A 23289-nucleotide genomic window follows, 5' to 3' on the forward strand; every position below is an offset into this window, starting at 1 on the left:
TGTAAGGGGCACTTTCCACCTTCTTACCATCTGGGCTCTGGATGCCAGCAAAGAAACATGTGGCTTGAAAGCGACCCCAGATCTTTCTGAAACAGCATTGAACCCCCCTATCAAATCTTGTCTTTCCTCGTCCATCCATCCACCTGAACCAAGGCTATCATCGTCTCATGATCTTTGGGCTATGACAACCCTTCAGAACATCAGAAGCAAATCACCAGTGCAGACCGTAGGAGGTTGCTATCAGCATAAACATGTCTCTTGAATGACTTACAACACAATAGAAATTCTTGTGCTGATGCCTGCACCCTTTGGCCTGTCGATGTCCTGACCCTCTCCTTACTGTGCTGGGAAGCCCAGTGGGAAGCCTGTCTGTCAGCAGCAGCAGCACCATTGTCTCTGCGTCAGCTGACGTGTGCTATCTCTTGCAGACTTGCCTGGAGGTGGGTGTGAGGCTCCGGGAAGCAGGCTCCGCCGCGGTGCCTGGAGTGAGATCTTGCCTGGGCTTTTCAACTCCAAGCCACCATGATGGTGTGCCAAGTGCCACTTCTCATAAGCTGGCAACTCTTTCAGGACTGCATGCATTCTGGGGTGCATTTAACCTTACTTGCTAATCTTTCTTTTTCTCCTGCAGTTATACCGCCATACAGTGAGACCTGAGTAAGCCACTCACATGAGTGGTTTTGCTTTCTGTTGCATTCTGCAGAAAGTGGCGTTGGAGTTTGAACTGGGCTGTGTAGTGTCCCCAGCTGCCTCCCACCTTTCAGGTCATTCTCTTCTTGGGAGAGAGAAAGTGACCGTATCTGCATCGTTGCAGGCGTGGCGGTTAGGGTGCAGCATACAGACGAGAGTGGGGCTCTGGCCCAGTGTGGTGGGTGTCTCCTACGAAAGGGCGCAGACGCGGGAGGCTGTGTGTGGTGTAATGACAGGGAGAAGACTGGCGCCCCAGAGCCGGGGAGAGAGGTGTGGCCAGAAGTCGAAGCTCCAGCCCCTGAGGGAGCAGAGCCCTGCAGACACTTACTTCAGACTTGTAGTTTCCAAAACGGGGAGACACCAAATGCCATCAGAGTGCAAGCAGCCTGCGCGACTCGCGTGGTCCGGGCGAGGAACGGACGTGAGCTTGGCTGCCCTGCTGACGTGCTGCACACTGAGCCACATAGAGGCTCTTGTGGGGTAACATGGACTTGAGGTGACCCTGTAAGGAAGGGGTAGCACTTTTTAGGAGACTTGATGGGAAAAGGCTAGTGCACTAGGAGTGCACCGCCAGTGTTTGCAGACGGTCTTCAGCCCAGTGCAGCATGCATTAATGCCTGAGCCTCACGTGTCCATCATGGAGGACAGCAGGAGACAGCAGTGGACAACACCCGGGGCCTGCCGTGGGGGCTGGTGCATCCAGAGGTTAAGAGGGACTTGCTGGCTTTCAATCTCTGTAATTGCAGCATCATTATTTTGAAGAAACAGTAGTCACACGCAGCAGCAATAATATTTATGAGCCAGAGTGCGCGGAGACCATCACTAAATGTCCTGTTTACAAACTGAACCTCATTGCATTTGTGTTTCTCTCTGGGCACCTGTGGTTTATTTCCCCAATCTAGGCAAGGTCTTGTTTTTTCCGAACGCCAATCAAAATCTTTTGCTGCAACAAAGATTTAGCCTGCAAGTCGAACTGTCAATTCAGCATATTGACAGGGGGTGACCAGAGCTACCATTTATTACTTACTCAGTGCATGCACCATTGTAGGCAATTTATGAACGACCATTTTATTCTCATAGCTTTTGGTGAGCTTGTATTTACGAGATCCCACTTTACAGATGAGAAATTGAGGTCTTCTGCAAGTTGGGAAACTTCCTCCAGTTCAGACAGCCAGTTGGTGGTGAGGCTGAGCTCCTGGTCTCAGGGTCCCCCAAACTCCAACAGGCGACACAGCACACTTGCCACTGACTGCGGCCACCCTGCCACCGCCGGATGCTTTAACGGGGCAGCTGGAACTATGTCCCTTTCTTGTCTTTTTGGTACTAACAGCCTTCATGAGAAATGCAGCGAAGCCTGAGTTCCCTGAGACTCTTCTCCAAGTTTATCCACTTTCTCCTTCAAGGCAAAGAAGTCGCACTAGCATGAGGCATGATTGCTGACCAGTGATTTCTTTTTGATTCTTTCTCAGTGGACCTTTTGGCTTATAAGTCAGCACGAGAGAAACGATCTCTGGTCTTCAGGGCGGCGTGTGGTGAAGCGCTGCATTTGCACTTCACAGCAGGTTTTTGCTTGATGGCGTGGCGCGGAATACCCCTCCCGTGCTTTGTGACTTGAGGCTGAAGTGTTGTCTTTCCTAGAAAGAGCAAGAGCTTCCATGCACAGGGGAGACAAAGCCCCACTGCCCTGCTGCTCCGTCCCTCTGAGAGCAGAGCTTTGCAGAAGTGCAGTCCAGGTCCCAGAGCTCCCTGTCAGCTCCCCTAGTGCCTGGGACCACACTGGGCCCCAGATTTATGGAGCAGCCGACAGCGTGGCCATACGGCCCCGTGTGGAGGAGGGCAGTGTTCCTGGGAATCGCTGCTTTACATTCCACTCCTCTAACCCTAACTCTGCCCTCCCTGGAGGCTGGGGGTGCTTTGGGGCTGCAGAGGATTGCAAATGGCTCTCTGGGACCCGCTGACTCAGCAGTTGAGTCCTCTGTGTGTGTGTGTGGTGTGTGTGTTTCTCTCCTGGAAGAACACTGCTCCAGCAGTAGCCCTCGGGATTCTGAGTTAGGTTGGAAACGTGCTGGAATGGGAGAGTTTGAAGAGCACAAACAGCCCAGAGCCAGCGCCCTGACATTGCAGTGCTGCTCAGCATAGCCGAAAGGTGGAAACACCGAGGGCATTCACAGGCCAAAGAACAGACAACGCTTGGAGTGAGGACTCGCCACGGAGTGTGTGTCCTTTAGCTGTAGGAGGGATGCAGGACTGACGCGTGTTTAAACCAGGATGAACCTTGAAATGTAATGTCGAATGAAATAAGCCAAACACGATTACACGTTGCATGATTCCTCCTACATGAAATATCTAGAACAGGCTGATGGACAGAGATGGAAAGCAGATTAGAGGCTATCAGAGGTGGGGCGAGGAGGTGGGGTTACTGTGCAGGATAAGAGATCCTGGGTATCGGACTTCTGTGTAGGTAATGGCACCATTTTGGAAATCGCAGCGACACCACGTTCAAAAATAGTCAGTTGCCTGTTTTATTACATATATTTTAAATGGGTATGCCCTGAAGCAGGTCTGCCATCTAATTGATTGTTGCATTTCCTAGCCATTGGACAAACACTGGAAGCAGTGCTTGGTTTTTCTCAGGCTGGACATGACACAGCTTCTCCAAGGAGGAGCCAGCACACGTCAGGGTCCACGGCAGGGTACAGGGCAGGTGCTGGCTTTCCAGCTCCCTGGGTCTGCCGCCTGGCCACAGACGTGTCCACACTGCTCCGCAGCCCACCGGCCAGGTATCAAAGCTCTGTAAATGGGAACACAGTTCAGCTGGGACATTAAATGGCTTCAAAGGAAACAAAACATGACTAACCATTCCTCTTGTATTTCATTTCCTTTCTCGCCCTAGCCCTCCTTACCCCATATTTCCGCTCTTTACCAGGCAAGAATAAAGAGTAGGAGAAGTACAATCGAACAACATCATAGACATTTTTTTTTTTCTCACAATAAAGCGAAGTAAATTGCTCAGGCTCCATTCTCATTTCCCTCTATCTCCAGGTCGTCAACTTGGGAGAACTCATCTGTGAAATGCTTCCCCTTGACCTGAAGGAGCCAGTAGGCTTTTACAATATGTGTTCGGCTTCCTTCCACAAACTAATCTATACCTGGGCCAAGGATTAGCCAGATCATTTTTAAAGCTATGTAATGCTGTTCTGTATGAATAGACATTTCAACTGCAGATCAAAGATAAGAAAAGAGTCCAAGGTAACAATCAGGAAAATCACAGGGAATTCGGCATACAGATAGGACCCCCTTCTCCCTTGACCTAATTCTGAATTATAATAATACTGATGCTGAGAGAATTCTCCTCTCTTTGGCGTGGACCAAAAATATTAAATTGGGTTTGTGTGGTTTACCAGCAGCAGCTGGAAAGCAAGGTACTGGAGAGAAACAGGAAATAAGCACTCAGATGCCTGCCTGTGGATTTGATGTTACAAGCCTGTGGCTGAAATCCACAGGCAAGATTCGCTGTCAATAATCTGGAATGGATCTACAGAATCCATTTTGAATGTGACTTCTTAGATTTCTAAGAATCTTAGAAGTCGTTGACCCATTGATTCATCTTTGCCTTGTATTGATTATTCTTTTGTGATTTATTAACAATTCACAGTGGACTTTATGATTATATAGTTTTGAGTATTAGCATTTGCAGTCAGCTGAGGCACTAGGATGCAGAAGAGAAAAGAAACATAGTTTTGAAATTTTACACGTGGGATTTTTGAAATGGGATTTTTGAAATTACAATAACTTGCAATCCCTCTCTAGTACCATGCCTGTTTAATGAACTTTCTTCTGCTCTTCAAACACTGGGACAACTTAGCATGCTTGCACAGAAAACCCAGGAGAGCGCATGATCAGAATAAGAGACCAGCACATTGTTCTGCTAACACCTCTGGGTTATTAGTGTGTCCCCAGTGAGCAACATGATCGATTGACCAACTAGTTTCCCCTATTATGATTCAGAATCATACGTGTACAAGCTGAGTATCACGGATGCCATTTACTGACTGTACTGCGTTAGTTCATTTTCACTTCCTGTGCTGTTTGTTTATTTGATACCTAATTATTTGTTCAATTGCCCTCTTTTGGGTCTTTTAGCCCACTTGGGAGGAAATAAAATAAATGCATTTTTTTTTTTTCAAAACAAATCCGACAGGCACCATTCTGATGGCTGATGACCTCCAAAGGGACTTTAATCCATCAGTCAGATGCACAAACTTTTAGGTAATGGAATTTGAAGCCAGTCAAGTGCACAAATGAACTTTCAGGTGGGGAGAGCAGTAATACAGAGAACAGAATTGTTAAACTTGCTTAGACTTGAAGGATTTCTGCTGCAAATATAAGGCATGTGTGTGTAATTTACTCTGATGCATTTATAGTATTTATTTACTGTTAATAAGTGTAGAACAGTAAATTATCTCTTGTTGCCTGACCAAACTAAACTTTGATAAATGGCTTGGTACTGAGCAGTGGCTCAGGGACTCTCACTTCCCCTGGACACGACTAAAGATTGTACAACTCAAAGTTTGTTCATTCCCCAGAACAAAATCCCAAATCTTGAAAGGAACCACCATTTTTGATTGTCAATTTTAAAAAATTATTTCACTGCATTGATATTGGTTAGCAATAATGTATATGTTTTAGGGTTATATAAGTTTACATACCTGGTTACCTCATTTTTTTTTATAATATAAAGTTTATCTTACATCATTTTGTACATTTTTTTTAATCTCAATTGTACTCCCTGCGGGTTTCCCATCACCAAGTCACCTGTGTGCCATCACCATAATCCCGTGCACTTCCCTCCCCACCCCACCCCACCCCCAGTTTTTGATCCCATTCCCCACTCCACCCCCGCAAAATGTCTCTGGTATATGGCTGTTCATTATTCTTGTTATTTTCTCGCCTGGTCCATTATACTCCCGCTATGAGCAAAACCATCTGGTATTTTTCTTTCTCTTTCTGGCTTATCTCACTAAGCATGATCTTTTCCAACTTCATCCAAGTTGCTACAAAAGACATGTGTTTCTCTTTTTTGATTGCTGAGTAATATTCCATTGTGTATATGTACCACAACTTTTTGATCCAGTAATCTACTTTCGAGCATTTGGGCTGCTTCCATGTTTTTCCAATTGTAAATAAAGCAGCAATAATCATGGTGTGCAGGTCTCTCTTTCAATCAGTGTTTTGTTTGTTTGTTTGTTTGTTTTAAATTTAGGTCACCTCATTTTTAATATAAGAAATAGGGTTTTGTGTAGTTAGCTTTTACTCCTATTTTATGCATAAAGATAAAGTGGTTGAGTGAGCCTGAAAGATTTTCTCCTGGGCACATTGCTTCAATGTGGAGGATGTGGAATTTAAACTCCTGTGGGACTCTGTGATGGGTAGTCGGCATGTCAACTCGGCCAGACATGAGTACCCCCACACTGAATGAAATACTAAATTGGTGTTGCCGTGAGGCTGTTTTATAGTTATGGCTAACCTCTGGAGTTAGTTGACCAATGATGATGAGGTGGATGGGCCTTGTCTCATCAATTGAAGGCCTGAAGAGCAAAACTGTGACTGGAAAAAACGAAGTTCTGCCTCAAGTCTGCATCGTCAACGCCTGCCTGAGTTCCCATTGTCCTGGCCCATCCTACAGATTTTCCACCTGTCAGCTCTAGCAATTGAGTGAATTCCTTAAAACAAACCTTATTTATTGTATAAGTAAACGTATGATGCTAGCTATTATATTAATGAATCTATAACCCTATCTATATATGAGTCATTTTTGAGAACTCTACCATCTATCTCACATATAGCCTAGTAGGATTTATCCATGATCTCCTATAGGTCTGCGTCTCTGGAGAAGCCTAACTGACACACTCATCCAAACACAGACACTGTGATCTGGCTCACAGAAAGTTACCTGTTACATTTCCTCCATACAATAGGAAGTGAAACGAGACTTGCTTATGGATACACGTCACTTAGAGGTGGTAGAGCTGGGATTTGAACCCTTCTCTGCTCCTGTAAGCCACTCTTCACTCCAGTTGCTGGTGATGTGGACAGCCTCTTGGGTCATCAGTGGTCCGTGTGTAAATGTGTTGTTCATGACCATCATTGGTTACCAGTTGGCAACTGTATTTAATGGAAGACTACACACAGTCGATCCTCCTCTTTCTTGGATTCCGTATTTGTGAAATCACCTTGTAGCTGAGATTTATTTGTGACCCACCTCCATAATAACACTCGCTGTGCCTGTGTTGTGGACAGGCACAGAGTGGTGGGGCCTGCCTGTTGTGGGACCTGCATGATCTTAGAGGCGGGAGAAGGAGGTCATGTCCAGCTGCCACCTCAGCTCCTGTACTGTAAGTGAAGATCCTCTGGCAGCCTGGTTAGTGCCGAACTTGAAATTTTTGTGCTTTTTAGTGGTGTGTGGTAGTCACTTTACAATGTTCCCCAGCATCAGTCTGACGGGGGGGGGGGGGCAGGGGTGGGAAGCCAAGTGGAACTTTGGGAGAAGGTGAGGCGATTCTTACATACACCCAGGCGGGCCCGTCCCCCTCCCCCGGCCCCTTGTTCTCTCATAAGTCAATACAATTTTGTTCAGTACAAATAACACAACAATCATAAAGCCGAAATATAATGAGTTAAAATGCCCCTAATGCTGACGGCTGGCCAGGGTTCCTAAGCACACAGGACTTTTCATGTGTGAGGGAAGCTTGGCTTGGGCCAGCGCTACAGAGACGCTGCCTGGAGTTCAGTGTCAGAGAAGGAACCGTTTGTGTAAAATGGGGGGTCTTTAAACACACACAAATAGAACAAGTCATGTCTTGATGGCTGACGAACATGTGTGTGGCCCCTTGTCCCATCTCTCCGTCGAGCCAACGTTCCGTGGTGACTTCAGTCTTGGCGGCAACTTTACAGAAAGTCACAGCGGGGTCTGACGTGGTGGGCTGCACTCCGCTCCGATCATCTCACTTTCCTTACTTCCTCCTTTTATTAAACACTCAGGCCTTGAAGAACATTTTACTGGGGGTAATATTTCTCCCAAGGGGACAAAAATTGGGGAATGAAAAATCTTAACTCCTTTGATTTGAAAAGCAGAGACATACGTACCACACATGACTGATAGTCACTGTGTTCGCGGTCTTACAATTTCTTTTGGAGGGTGATCAGGAAAACATTTCAAAGATTTCCTTGAGGGGGAAGCAATAATGCAAAAAAGATTAACACGGGCTAGTGTTTAGTGTGAGTTCCAGTGAGTGATACTGTGGCACAGTGACTGAGCGTAAGTCTCTCTCACACTCTCACGCAATGTGGCCACGAGTAAAAATGTCATTTGTGATGGTATTTGCTCTCTAATCTTTCTTCCTTTCTTCGGAGACCAGCATGTCTTAAATTGGAATCTGCAGGCCTCTGAGCGGTCCGCAAAGATGTTGATAGACACATCTGAGAATTGTTCAAAAATGTTTTGTTTTGCGCTTTTTTTTGATGAACTTCAAGGCAAGAAATGGTTCCCCAGAGTCCTGCCCTGTGATTTCATAGTCCAGGTTGGTGCTTGCCCGTCAAGGAAGGACCTATACTTCAGGAACAGAGGGAGAACTGAGCCAAGCATGGGAAGGAGACACCCAGCACACGTGCAAGTGCACTGGCCCGTCCTGCTGTCCTGGCGGCGAGGTCACTCCGGGGGCTGGGAGGTGGTGGCAGCCTGAGTCCTCAGGGGTCTGCGCAGTGGCCACGTGCCGCCCTGAAAGATGAGCCCAACAGCTGGTGCTGTGTTTGCGTTTTTAAGGCAATTCTACCTCTGCAAAATACCTCCCGACCAGGTTCAATTCACACTGTTAATTGGAATTTTATTGTTTTGTGTTCAATGTGTTCCTTTGTTTCGATTTCATTGTTGAAAGAGAACTAAAACATGGGGCATTTATTTCTAGATTTCTGTTTGTGCATGACTAAGTAACAATATAACAAGAAAAATTCAAGTCTCTTTGTAGGTGGTGCACAGCAACGCTCTTTCCCCATTGAGAGAGAGCAGGCGTTGTGCGGGTTTGAGGAGTACTGAGGCGGTTTGAGCTGCTAGGAACCCCGTAGTCCAGTCATCTTCCATACTTCTTGGGCTCACTGAGTGTCCTGAAGAAGAGATGAAGGTCCAAGGCCAAAGAGCATGGAAGTAGCTGCCTGAGGTCAGAGGCCAGACTGGCACTTTTGACGCCTAACATGTCAGCCCCCTCAGAGCTAAATGGTGACCACCTCCAGGCCACAGAGGCGGGCTGCTGTAGTGTTGGGCAACACCACTCTGATAAAGAAATGGGAGTCGTGGAGCAGGCTACGTAATGGAGGATGTGTCTGAGGAACAAGATCCCGCCCTTTTTATTGATGAAAAGCAGCAGCTGTAGGAGGAAGTAGAGAACGGGAAAAGGGGAGGGTGGGACTGACATGGACAGTGGGAGGCAGGGTGGGTCTGGCCGCCAGGTGCTTCTCGTCCGCTTAATGACTCGGGCTTATAATTGAGATCCAGCCCGAGTTCCCAGTCAGGATTTCAGTCTTACCAACAAGGCATCCACCGGTCAGTTTCTGGGGTCCCTTGTCATATATCCTTACCCCTCGGGTGTTCCTGGTCATAAGTTTATGCTTCCATCATCAGCCGACCCTCTGCCCTCTCCTGGCGTGTCCACTCAGAACTCACGAAGCACACCCTTCCCAGGGTGATCGACTTTTCTGCTCTTGATTGGCTTGAAAGGCGCCTTGTGAGGTCTGGCCCCTGTGACTGATTGGCTGGTTACTGAGGCGGTTCTGACTGTGTACAGGATGCAGAACTGCAGGTCACAAAATGGTGGCCCAACAAGCCTTGTAGGAGCAGCAGACCCACAGGCTGGGCCCAAGCAAGGGTGAGTGGCTGCCTCGCTAACTCGGGGGGAGGAGGCTGTGACAGGCCTAGGGAGGAGGGACTCACTCGTTTCTGAGCTGGGAGTCACAACTACCACTGGTGCTGCCTCTCGACCTTGGGCTGCCCACTGCTCCCAAATCAGCAAACACAGGCCTACAGCTCTCGAAGTGCAGGTGTGTGTTGCTCTTCTGCTCTGTGAGGGAGTAAGCCCGCGCCTAACCAGGGCCGGGCCGGGAGCTGGGTGTGTCCATTGCAACGCACGGTTCCCAGCTCAAACATGAGCTGGCTGCTGGCTGAGGAGGGCCAGGGCTCTGCGTGACAGCACAGGCTGGTCCTTACAGGCTGCCTCCATAACACATGGCTACACACTCAGCAGCAACTTAACGCCAGATGCTTTCATTATCTCGAAGATTCCCTGGCCAGTGCGCTGGCCTGGATTAGCAGTGCATTTGTGTGTTTCGTGCCTCATGCTGCCATCAGGGTGCTGCCTGGGACTGCACTTGCATGGGCTGCGGTCTCATCCCTCTTGCAGGCCGTGGGCAGATGCATTTTCTGGCAGCTGCACCACTAAAATGACGTCTTTCTTCAGAGCTCACAGGAGGAGTCTCTCTTCTCTATTCATTCTTTTAAGTGGCTCCCTATTTAGACAGAGCCCACTCAGGACATCCACGCCTGATTCCTTTAAAGCCAGCTACAAGAGACTTCCATTACATCAACAAACTCCTCTCCCCATTCATTGCCTTTGCTGGCACGTACCGTTGCCGTAAGTCCTTGGCTGCGACGTTTTGCTGCAAATGTTATCACCACAAATCTAACTGTCTGTGAGGTATTTTTGCCGGGGGTGGTGTTGGGGGTGGGGAAGGAAGATCATAATGAATAAAAGCAGGGACCTGCATTAAAATGGACACATTGAAACATTAAAAAAATAAAATAAAATAACAATGGGCCCTCCCTGGTGGCGCAGCGGGTTAAAGCACAGCACTAAGAAGCTTAAGCCACTTCCGCATGAGTTCGATCCCGCCTGCCCAGGAGGTGACCACAGGGCGCGGCAGACCTCTCCTGACCCGCCCGCTGCTCCCCTCAGCAGTGGACTTCGTCCATCTGCCTGTTCTGCTCCTGGCTCTGTCTCTGGTGAACCCTCTCACCTTCCGAATCTCTGGCCTGTACCCCAGTTCTGTATGAATAAATAAAATCTTGAAAAAAAAATAACAAAATTAGGAAAACTTCCTCTTGACTAAAATGTCAAGAGACATTCAGAGAGGTGTGAGCTTCCAAATAGTAGAGTTGGAATTTGTAACTGAACTTTGTGTTGTGTTGTGAAGGTCTTCTACACCGTTATTTCTTGGTGTCTCATCACCTGTCTTTTGACAGATGTTCCAAGTTCTGCAAGAAAGGTGGGTTGTGCAGGGTGCGTTCAAGGCCCTCAGCCTCTCTCCTCTTGTGCAGCAATTTCAAATAAGAAGCCAGCTCTTGGGGTGCATCATCTGCATCTGAGAGCTCGATGAAACCATCAGTAATGTTGCTAAGTAGAAAAGATATGCTAATGTTGTAATGCTTCTAATTTTCCTGTTAAATTCAGCATCTGTTGGGTAAATTTGGTAAAGACAGCATTCGAGAACTACGACTAATATCTAAATGAGCTGAGGGGTTGATAATTCATGTTCTCAAAGACTGTTGTGAATTACTAGCAGCTTCTTTTATACTCTCCACAGTTTGGTCACCGTTTGGTTTGGATGAAATGGAGGGTGTCTCTGTTCACCAAAGGATGGTCAAGCTGCTAGCTTATCCCTTACTAGATGGTCTGAAATCTGATGTTTTGCACTCTCATACTTTACACTTCCATGTTTTCTTTCAAGTCAATGTAAGCAGTTGTTACCCTCTGTATCTTAGTATCACTGCATACTCATCATTTGTATCAACCACACTTGAAAGCAAACTGTCAACTAGTTATTTTCTCCTCTGGCAATATTGCCTTCTGGTCAAATAGCTTTGTGATGAAAATATTTGTATTGCACATGTGTCTGGCAATACTGCCTGAGGCAAAGAATTTATGGCAAATCAACTGGACAGGACCATTGCTGTGCTTGAGTACTCGGAGGCAAGTTACAGACAGTAACTGTCAAGGGGAGCAGGTGACCAAGGGTATAGACACAGGCTTCACCTATTCCAGTTACTACCATCAAACATCAGACAGGATGGTTTATAACAAATTAACTTCTCAAAATTCTGCAGGCTGGGGAATCCAAGATCAAGGCACCGATAGATGTGGTGTCTAGTGAGAGTCTGCTTTGGCCATAGATGGTTGTCTTCTCCCTGTGTCCTTTCATGATAGAAGGACCAAGGGTGCTCGCTGGGGTTTCTGTTAGAAAGACCCTAGTCCCATTCATGTGGTCTGTCTTAAGTCCTGATCACCCCAGAAAGGCCTCAATTCCTAATGCCATATGAGTTTTGGGTCCAAAATGTTCACTCTACATCAGTCATCAGAGACTCTCTGCCCATCACCATCATTGACTGGCACCTCTCTTGCTGATCAGCAAGTATGTTTCATGTTTGTAGATTTCCCCGAGATGTCTGGAGGCTGTTCCACATTATGTACTTGTACCTATTAAAAGTCAGAAGAGTAGAAAGTCAACCTTAGCTGATGTAGGATGGCTTTTAACGCTGGTGCTGTGGACATTTTGAGTGGGCCTCTTATGTGCATTTTAAGATTTTGAGTGGCATCCATTGCCTCTGCCTGCTGTGACAACCGAAGCTATACCAGACACTGCTAAATGTCCCTTGAGGGAAAAGCACCCCAGGTGAGAACTATTGTGTTTGGAAACAGAAGTGCTTTTTTGATTTTTGTCTTTGTCATTGCTTGTTTCTTAAAAAGAATAGATTTAAAAAGGGATTCATTTTAAAGTGATGCAATTATTTGCTCCCACAGGTCCTTTCTCCCTGGATGATGCTTCTGTCTTAGGTTTACTTGGGTTTACTTAGCCATTACTGGGAAATGTACAGCTTATCATTGCAAACAAAAATTCCATGTTATAGACTTGTTTCCCACATATATGTTCTGATTCACATGTGAGCCTAAGTGACATAGCTTCACCATATTTGATTAAGTTTTATAAGCTTGCTGCATTGATAGTCAGGCTCTATTGTAATATGATTTCCATTCTATGACGACATGGGTTTGACATGGCATGAGCCACAAAACCTAACCCTGTCTGTTTGGACATGACATCTTTCTTGGAATCAAGCGATGTGGCTTGATGTGGGGGAGTGTGGGAGGCATGGTTCAGTTCTGCAATTACAGTACTGACTCCTATCTCCTCTAGGCAAAGGGAGCTCAAGCATCTCATCCGACGTGAGTTCAAGCACAGATCACACACCAACCCAAGCCCAGAAGAATGTGGCTACGAGTGAAGGTAGGCATCTGGTCTTCACTGTCTCACCCTCTCTTCATAGCAGTGGCTACTTTGGGAAGATGAGTAAAATGTGTGTGTTGGTTCTGAGCTGTTGAATAGGAGTATATGAGATTCTTAAAAACGAGAAGGTGAAGGATCTCCCCTGTTTGTTTATTATTTGTCACACTGCTGCAATTGTACAGCAGAGCAGATTGGTTTTGATGGGCTTTAACGTCTCAATAAAACAAATGTAAACTTGTGAAAATATTAGCAGCTGACTGTGGGAAGTCTTTATGGGACGATCTTGCATGTAAGTGTGGGAAACATTGTGGAATCCTTGGGCCACAGGTGACAAGTCCCGTGTGGACTTTGCAAGTGGGCGCACCAGGACTTCACGACATGAGCACACAGGGCCACCACAGTCACAGATTTGCAGAAATTAAACTAGCCCTCTGTGCTTCAGAGTAGAGGAAGAGATATGTTTGATGGTTTAAAGAATAAGAGTAAAGCACTGCATCTCAGGTCAAAGATTGGCTGCAGTGATGTTCTTGATGAAGCATTTGAATAGTGTTTAACAATCCATATTGGATTCAACTACTTCCCTGTAGTTGAGACTTTTGACTTATTACATCTTTGGTTATGGAAATAATGGTTTCAGGGGAGTGGAAAGTTGAACTGATTAATTGGCTCCTTTTATTTTAATGTTACATACAGTTAAATGACTTGTTTTTGAAGTCTTGTGTTGAGTGATAGCCCATTGTCAGACATCAGTGCCATCAGTGATGAAAGATGTTGGGGGGGGGGGGTCAGCTAATCTTCACGGTATTGTAGAGATCCCCCCCCCCAAATTATAAGGGATATTACGGAGGTACAATGCCTATCTTTGTTATGGGGGCTCACTCTCTGGTGCTTTTAATATGGGGAAGCATATCCGGAACCTAACTGAGGTTGACCATATCAGCTGAGAGATTATGCTTGACCTATGTTATGGTTGACACATTAATGAGAATGGTTTAGCTCTGCACAGTAGGTCTTCTTGTGACATACTTTTTGACTTGTATTTCAAGTAGCACAGAATTATTTTCTCCAAGTTAATTATCGCCGGCCTGATGTATCAATATCTTTTACAACTGGATTCTATTCCCTTGTGTTGAATTGCTTGGCATTGTTTTACCAACATAGTGAGACAAACAGATTGAGGTATTCTCCTGCACAGTGAAGCACCAGGTATCAATCCGATTTTAATTTTCTGCCTGTTAATTCAAATATGGCATTAGATCATTCTTGAAATTCAGTTAAGGTAATGTGCAAATCGGGTAAATTGATTCTAGACATTTGCTTTGGAGGCTTTCATTCTTGGGAGCCAGGGTGGAAATCATTTCAATTCAATTTATTTAGGATCCTTTCTGCTCAGAAGTCTATGTTTTGTAAGATTATCACTTCTTCCTACTATTATTTTACAGTCAGTCATGTCACAGTCTAATTTGAGTGGCTGTGAACATGGAAAGCTAAAAATGTGTTAAATAATCTTTGCATTTTTCTTGTCTGGATTTAAGTTCCCATATTATTCCCCCCTCCTTTTCAAAAATAGAAAACACAAAGCTGTATGATCTGTGTTGCAGTGGTTGGGGAAGGGGTGGGGAGACTTGATGCATTTAAACATGTCTGCTTTACGCTTCAAAACATTTCTACAGGGATTTAGGATTTTCATTTCATTTTGCTATTTCCTTCAGAAGGTTCTGTTGGTACAGGCCAGCCAGTATTTTATGCATTTTTTGTCACAGTGCATTTACTATCATTTTGAGGGTAAATTCGGGGGGTGGGGGGGGATGACAAAATGTGGTGTTCATATGAAACAGATTTTTAGCAACTGGGCTAAATTAGTATGGAATCTCTCTCCAACTCTTGAAGTTGAAGGCCCCATTTAGGAAAGATGTTTTTTTTTGGCATACCTGAAAACTTAAGAAATGTCTTATTTTGCTGTTTGTTTGCATGAATCCATTTTTACTACTTGTTTTGTCAATGATGAGTAAACATATTAACGACTAAATTTGTTGTGGGTATTAGTTACACCGAAATGTATTTCAGAGCTGTTTGCTGCATAATTGGTCTCACATCACCCACACGGTTTCCAGATGTGAGCACAACGGTCAGTGCTAAGCCTCTCGGCGCTCCAGGGCCAGAGCCGCAGGGGGAGCCATCTGCACAGCGCATTCTCGGGCCTCTGGGGCGGTTGTGCTGCTGGCTGGCATCATGCCCCGGATAGCCCACTATCCAGCACGCTGGCACAGGAGAGCAGGACACTGGTTTCTCACACAGGCCACAGAGAAAACCATTCAAAAAGGTTTCTCTGACTTTCTCCCCACTGTTCTCCTGAACTGTGTTTAACCTTCGTAGTTAAGAAAACATTAGGCTTCCTGACAGCTGTTTGATGATAGTTATTTTCTTCACTTCCTTGGTCTTCTGATTTTTACCTCTGAATTCTTCGATACTGTTTTCAAGAAGCACAGATAGGAACGTCTGTTCAAAGAGTGATATTGATTTCCAAAATAATATATTGTTGTGAAGGATAATGCACAGTTTCCCTGCAGCCTTCAAAATCGGTGCCATACCTGTGGCCATAAATGCTGGGTTCGAAGCCTTTTCAGTCTGTGTTGATGCTCTCCTGATAGGCTGGGTACGGTGAGTGTATGTGTGTGTGCCGGAAAGGGAGAGAGAGCGAGCAGGCATTTGCACACTCTATAACAGAGCTCTGACTGCTACTGGGAAACTTACAGGTAACCACGTGATGCAGAGTGTCACCTGAGGGGTTGGAGGCGGGAGTCTGGAAGGGACCTCACTCTTAACTGCAGGCTGTGGGGGTGGGGATTAGGCATAAAGAGACAAGAGCCATCTTCTTGAGGAGATTAGGAAAGGTCTCCAAGATTTGATTGTGGCCTCACAACTGAGTATCTTTTTTTTTTTTTAAGATTTATTTATTTATTCATACAGAACTGGGGTACAGGCCAGAGATGCAGAGGGTGAGAGGATTCACCAGAGACAGAGCAGGGAGCAGAACAGGCAGATAGACGAAGTACACTGCTGAGGGGAGCAGCGGGCGGGTCAGGAGAGGTCTGCCACGCCCTGTGGTCACCTCCGGGGCAGGCGGGGATCGAACTCATGCGGAAGTTGCTTTAGCTTTTTAGTTCAGTGCTCTAACCCGCTGCACCACCAGGGAGGCCCACAACTGAGTATCTTTACTGAAAATCTTTGATTTGTGCTCATGGGCTGATTCTGGAACCTGGTCTGTCTGTGTTCTGAGCTTGATGTCCCTTGTCTAGAAAATGAGGGACTTACTAAAATGGTGGCTTATCCCATTCTATGAGCCGACATGTTTCCGCATTTTGTTGGCTAGTCCTTTATTCACTAGCATACAAAGTTGAACCTTTTCTTAACATGGTGGAAATTGAAATTAGGTCAGAGGTCAAATGCAATGTGCTGATGAAAAGGCAAGCTTCATCCAGCAGCTCTTTATTTATTTATTTTAAGATTCATTTATTTATGCATATAGAACTTGGGTGCAGGGGCAGTGAGAGGATCCAGGTACACTGCTGAGGGGAGCAGCAGGTGAGAGGAGAGGTCTGTAATACAAAATTACTATATGAATAATTAATTAAAAAAAAGGGGGGCCCTCCCTGGTGGCGCAGCAGGTTAAAGCACAGCACTAAGAAGCTAAAGCCACTTCCGCATGAGTTTGATTCCCGCTTGCCCGGAGGTGACCACATGGCGCGGCAGACCTCTCCTGACCCGCCCGCTGCTCCCCTCAGCAGTGTACTTCCTGGATCTGCCTGTTCTGCTCCCCACTCTGTCTCTGGTGAAGCCTCTCACCACCCCTGAGCCTCTGGCCTGTACCCCAGTTCTGTATGCACAAATAAATAAATCTTTAAAAAAAAAAAGGAAGGAAGGAAAAGGGCACCCCGAGCTTCTGAAGGGCACCTTGAGCTATTCTTGGAGAATGCTGCCTCCCATTTCTGGGGTGAGTCCCGGGCAGGAGAATGGCCTCTGCAGAGGGTGAGTCTTGGCCAGCCTGAGGTCATGTGCAGGCAGCTGATGGAAAGCTTCTCTGGCTTGGGCCTGATCTGGCCTGAGGGCCATCACTACGCCCTCTGGGCTCATATCCAGTTCAGTCCTGGTGACCAGCCAAAGTTGACCCAACATTGTACATGTTTGCCCTGAAGTTTAAGACTGGAGAGACAGTAGACCCAAAGATTTCTCAAGAAGTTTAAAAAGCTTTCCGTTGGCTTGCTGTTTTCCTGATACAAGCTCAGTGCCTCCTGGTGCTAACCATCTAGCTTGTCTGTTTCCCTGCGAAGGACTGTGTGCTTGTTGTCTAGCTAATGCTCCAGATAATCCACTTTGGGTCATCAGACAGTTCCTCTAAGCACGGCGGGCAAAGATGGTGATATAATTTGATTTTAATCCAAGAGAGAAAGGCATGTTGGACATGATAATGTTCTCTTCACACCAAGATTTCCTGCCTCTTCATTTTGTTCCTCGAAAACCACACCCCATTGAAGGAACTGGCAGCCCGCGGGCTTTCTCCCAGATAAGTGATAGAGGCTTTTTTTTAAAGCTCATTCTATTTCTTGTGACAGTTTAAGTTCCTGATTTCCTGACACTGTAGGGGGTTTGGGTTCAAGTGTAGAAAACTGGAAACTTTCCATTTTTCCCAACAAAATCTGCATTCCAACATCTTAAGCCACAGCTTAATTCTTTCCAGTTGTGCTACTATCCTTTCTCTTCCACTGTTTTTGGTTGTTTTTTTTTTTTTTTTTTTTTTTTTTGTCTTTCTCAATCATGGAGTGTTCCTTCTTGTCCTGGAAAGAATGACCTTTGACACTGCACTAGGAAAATCACGTCCAGCCCGTGGTTCAAACAGAGACACAAAGCAGCCAGCCTTGAGCAAAACCAGTTGGATGGAGTCAGATCATGAAGCAGCTTCCTTTAAATCACAAATTAGGTACAGGCTTCCTTCACAGAAGTAGGGGTGATGAAGATGTATTTCTAAGGGTGTACCTCAACAATTGAAACTTCTCTTAACCTGGTGGAAATTGAAAATTAAGTGAGAGGCCCAATGCAATGTGCTGATGAAAAGGCAAGCTTCATCCAGCAGCTCTTTATTTATTTTAAGATTTATTTATTTAGGCATACAGAACTTGGTTATAGGCCAGAGGTGCAGAGGCAGTGAGAGGATTCGCCAGAGGCAGAGCGAGGAGCAGAAGATGCAGACTCACTGAAATACACTGCTGAGGGGAGCAGTAGGTGAGACAGGGGAGGTCAACTGTGCTATTCGAATCACCATCCTGGCTGGGAATCGAACTCATGCTGAAGCAGCTGTGGATAGCTTCGTAGTGCTGTGCTTTAACCCATTGCACCAACAGGGAGGGCCCCCAGCAGCTCTTTAAATATGTTCAAGTTCAGAAGTTGAACTCCCTGTGAGTGCAGTTGATGGACATGAAGTCTGCCTGGAACCTCTACTTCTCAAGTCATACAACCGTGGGACCATCGGGTTTCAGAGCTACAAAACACTAAGGTGGTTTTCTGATGTTCATTTTGCAAAGAAATACCTGCATCATGTAGAAATGAAGAGGTTGCTCACGATGAGACACCCAATAAATTATCAAGGAGAAATTTGACACAGTTTCATCTTGGTCAGAGATGAGCAAATTAGACAAGAAAACTATTTAAAAAGTTTATGCCTTCTGAATGTGAAGGTGTTTAATTTTCTTTTGTCTCTCTGATCTCTAGATGCCTGTTTTGAGTGAGTTGTAGAGTGGAGGTAGGACACTTAGAAGAACTTAAGACAGACAGTTGAGCCCAGATAGTCCAGTACTTACAGTGGTAGGATCTACCACAAATGGCAAAATAGCATATCTTATTCGAGTAGCTTAGCTCCTTACCTGGAGATAGAAATACCACATTGAAGTCAGCTCGTGATTTTGAAATTGCCTTTCAATAGTTTGGCTTAATATTGCTTTGTGAAATTGCCCGTATAATTAACTCCCAGAAAGAGGTTCATTTTATGTTTCATTTGAGTCATGTGAAATGAGTTGATTTATGAAGAATTTGTGGTAATAGTTCTTTCCATGGAACCTAAAGTTGCCAGTGTATTTATACAATGCTGGGTTCTCATGCTTACAGTGCCCAAATTAGGCCAATTCTAAATAGACTTATTTTAGAAAGACTCAAGCATCTGGGTTTGTTTTTATTTCCTTTGTCTTCCTTATATTATCTTCTGCTTTTTGAGTCTACTCCTCAAGCAAAATGTGCTGCTTCCCTCAGGAAGGGAAAGATGATACTTTTAACTCAAGGTGGATTCTCTTCTCAAGGCTTCTCCTCCAAGAAGTCTTTTGGACTATCCAGCACATTCCACATTTTGGGGATACATTATTTCAGGTTCTTACTAGTTCTTTGGGAGCATTAGTGCATTCAGCTTTGCTTCATCACCACTTTTCTCTTGAGAAATAGGCTTATGTGTTTTTATTTGGTAGATGTTGAAAGGGAGACACAGTGGGAATCCACGTGCCCCAGAGTTTATGTGTATAAAGTTAGGAAGTGACAAGGTAGGTTATAAGCTTTGCTTTCTAACTAGGATTAAGTCTTTTTTTTTTTTTAAGATTTATTTATTTATGCATACAAGAACTGGCGTACAGGCCAGAGATGCGAGAGGATCCACCACAGAATGGGGAGCGGAACAGGCAGACCTACTGAATCCACTGCTGAGAGGGGCAGCGGGGAGGCAGGAGAGGTCTGCTGCGCCATGTAGGTCACTCCCTGGTGGGGATCGAACTCATGTTGCAGTTGCTGAGTACAGCTTCATAGTGCTGCGCTTTAACCTGCTGCACCACCAGGGAGGTCCCTAAGATTAATTCTTAATGCTTCTTGGCAATTGTCATGTCAATCCACTGAACATTTCCTACCAATAAGTTTAATAAGTGTATATTATAGCATATTTCATGTGTAGAATTGGATTGTGTTGTGAGAAATACATCTTCAATGGATTTCGTTTTTGTGCGAATGTTATAGAATATAATGACACCAATCAAGGCGTACAGCCCCCACACAGCCTGGCTGTGGCCCTCTTGGGACCCCAGAGCATATGTGGTCCAGCAGAATGGAAATCTTCTAAGTGAGGTGTGATTGAACTTAGCAGCCTTTCAGATGCCAACTCACAATTATGTCTAAATTGCCAATATCATACATGGGAACACTTTCATGCTTCATAGAGAGAGTTGAATTGACTTGATCCCTCAGTCAAGAAAGCAAAAGCTAATATTCATAACTGTTTTCATACTGAACTGCTGAAGAGTTGATTTTTGGGGTCCTGTGTCTACTCTCACAGACTGTACCCAGAAGAATGAGGGTTTAAGTGACGTTTCAGTTCACCATGATAGGGTCTGACACGTAGGTAATATAAATGCACCGAATAGTCACATTGCTTGTTTTTTTTTTCCCCTTTAAAATTAAGTGATGGAATTATTCTTTAATTAGAGTTGTATCAGGGAACAGTCCATTACAACCTAATGAAACTCAATCTCTGACTCCAGAGAACACAGAGTGAATATATATAGCTAAGGAAGAGGAATAAAAAGTAATAACTTGAGAAAAAAAATGATACCCAGGACATATCTTCAAAGATAGTTATAACATGACACCTACCCAAATCAGAAGTTTGGGGAGACAGTGGGAGGAAGAATTTCTAGAATTAGAAATGTGGTGTGACAAACTTTTACTCTGTGTGTGAGGAAGGTGGTGACTGATTATTATAAAGATATGTTTTTACTCCAAAATGAGAATTTAAATTTAACTTTCTCTGACTATTTTTGGCTCATTTAGGAAAGATTTTTAAGACCTTAACTGTTGAGACATAATGTGCTTTGGTAATTAAATTAACAACTTACTGCCTTCTGACCAAGTTCCTTTTATTGTGTAAGTGCTCACCTAATTACAAGTTAGGTGCCTTTGAAAAACTGTACCAATTACATGTGGTGATTTGAGAATGGTATACATTCAGTGTGCCCAATTTAATAAAGGAGTCAAATTTGCATCTGATGATTAGTTTAAGCAGTGGAAAGCTTATCAGCTCGGCATCCACAAAATTGTTGTAGAAGCTTAGAAGTGTACAACGAGATCCTAAATGCTATCTCAGACTCAAGAACTAGGTTTAATTTCTTGAGGGAATTATCTTCCAAAATGGATCATCCGGAAAGGCAAAATGTCATTTAGTAGGAAATTAGGTTTCTCTTTGTGTTTATGTGTGTTGGTAAGGACATCGTAAACTAATATTTAATTGAGACATTCAGATCTTTTTAGTGTCTTTATGTAAAATTGGGAGAGAGAAAAAAATCAAATCTTTCATATTCAAATCCCATACCCAAAATTATTCTATTTGATAGTTTCCACCTACATTTTACCCTTTGCAAAAAAAAAAAAAAAAAAACAGTCAAGCACTTAATAAATAATTGATTTATTTCAGCCATAGACATTTTGGTTTATCTAAGTACCTCTAAGTGTATTTGTAATGAAGGCTTGGATCAGTCCTAAGATACATTATCAGTAATCTCAGCTATTTAATTCAACGGGAATTTATTAATGCATGTAATGTGGGCTCAAGCATATTGTTTCAGCACTGATGAGAGCAGTACAGCAAAATGGATGTCAGTCACAAACCAGTATCTCAGACAATGTCCCTTATGCTCAGACATGTTCTCCTTGCAGAATTTCCAAAACCAATTTTGGGTCTAATTTACTGGGTTTTTGTGGCCCCTCCAGCCTGTAGCCTCTGAGTTACCATCATTCCCTGTTGTCATAAACAAGCACCTTCTGCAATGTGCTGTTAGCTCTTTGGTTCCCCAAGGAACTGAACTTTCTGACAAGATCTACCACTTATAGAACCTTGGCAATTTCTGGGGGGAATAAACACTTAATGAAACAGCTAAATAGTAATTCCGGCTGAGGCAGAATTGTGTCCCAACAAAGTGCTCTAGTTGGGATCAAAAAAAGAGCTGCTTTTGGATAGGGTGGGGGCGAGCCTGGGTTGGAGGAGCCGGATGATGGCATTGTGGGGCCTGGACATGGCTATGTGCCCTGTGGGTGGAAGGGAGAGAGCGGAGAGGCCAAGAAAGGATGGCGTGTAAGCGATGAAGCATTTGGAGATCTCCATCTAGGTTCCCGTGGGGGAAAGTGGAGAGAAGGTCTCAGCTGACTGAGGCTGCCAGCATTACATAGGCTGACGGTACCATGGGCACCATCTTTCTGGAAGCATTTTGCTGTGGGTTGGTTCTTTGGAGTAAGTTTTCCACGAGTCTGGTGTGATTGGCGATCCCTTGACATGGCTATGACACCCTGTACCCACCTTTCTTTGTCTTATTTCAACATCTTAGAACACATAGGAGTTACTTGCCCTTTGCAGTCATGGTCCCGGTCTGACCTTAAATTTCAGGGTAACATGTCTGTTTACTTCCTCTTTGACTAGGAAATAACTTCCTGAGGATAAACTAACTCCCTCAGGAAGTCTCTGACTTCCAAGGCTGTTAGGCTGATAAACAAATGATGAGAGAGAGAAACACTTCAGTTGTCAAAGAATGTTCCTTTTCATCCCCTATACTCAAAAACAGAAAATCCACATGATGGAGGGATATATATATCTATATATACCTATACATAATTTAGAAATTAGCTGTAGTCATTAAGAAGTGATTAAGAAATGGTTGGAAGGAGTGTGGTCTGTGGGATGCCGTAGATCAGTTAAGAATTACAGATGTAACCAGGAAGCTTCTGCTGTTTGTAACTGCTACTGTCTCCAGCACCAGCTGGGACGCTGAAGGACAGTGTTCTAAATAACCACATGTGTGGGCTTTCAGATGTGGGCTGTAGAAAGCAGAGCTCTCTGCCTGCTGGAGAGATAATGAACTATAAAGGAAGGAGTCAAAGGGGAGTCCAGGAGAGCAAAGAGATAATGAGGAGGGGCGATGTTGATGCTGGGGAGATGGTTGACGTCTTGGAGGCTTCCAAGGTTGCAATTTCCCGTGTCCCGAAAAGTCTTTGGTCACTCTTCAGTAAGCTCAGAAAATTCTTGGAGGGAATGGATTTCCTATGGAAGATAATGAAGGACTGAACTTAGAAATTGTTCCTTTGACTTTTTTTTTTTTTTTACGTCCCTGGACTTAATGTAGATATAAAAGCCAGCTTCTGAAGAATCCATCAATTAATGCTTTTACTATTAAAATTTGTGCATACTTAAGTATTCTATTA

At 44.6% G+C, this 23289-nt stretch overlaps 1 protein-coding gene across 1 annotated transcript in view; it reads left to right on the forward strand.

Moving 5' to 3' along the window:
• FBXL7 (F-box and leucine-rich repeat protein 7) overlaps positions 1 to 23289 on the forward strand; it is a 290873-nt gene that overhangs the window by 78725 nt on the left and 188859 nt on the right. The window contains exon 2 of the mRNA XM_004678062.2: positions 12928 to 13017. Coding sequence (XP_004678119.1) covers positions 12928 to 13017 — 90 coding nt within the window. The remainder of the gene's footprint in view (positions 1 to 12927; positions 13018 to 23289) is intronic.

This window comes from Condylura cristata, unplaced genomic scaffold, assembly GCF_000260355.1.
Source record: "Condylura cristata isolate star-nosed mole 26May11 unplaced genomic scaffold, ConCri1.0 scaffold00007, whole genome shotgun sequence".
NCBI lineage: Eukaryota > Metazoa > Chordata > Mammalia > Eulipotyphla > Talpidae > Condylura > Condylura cristata.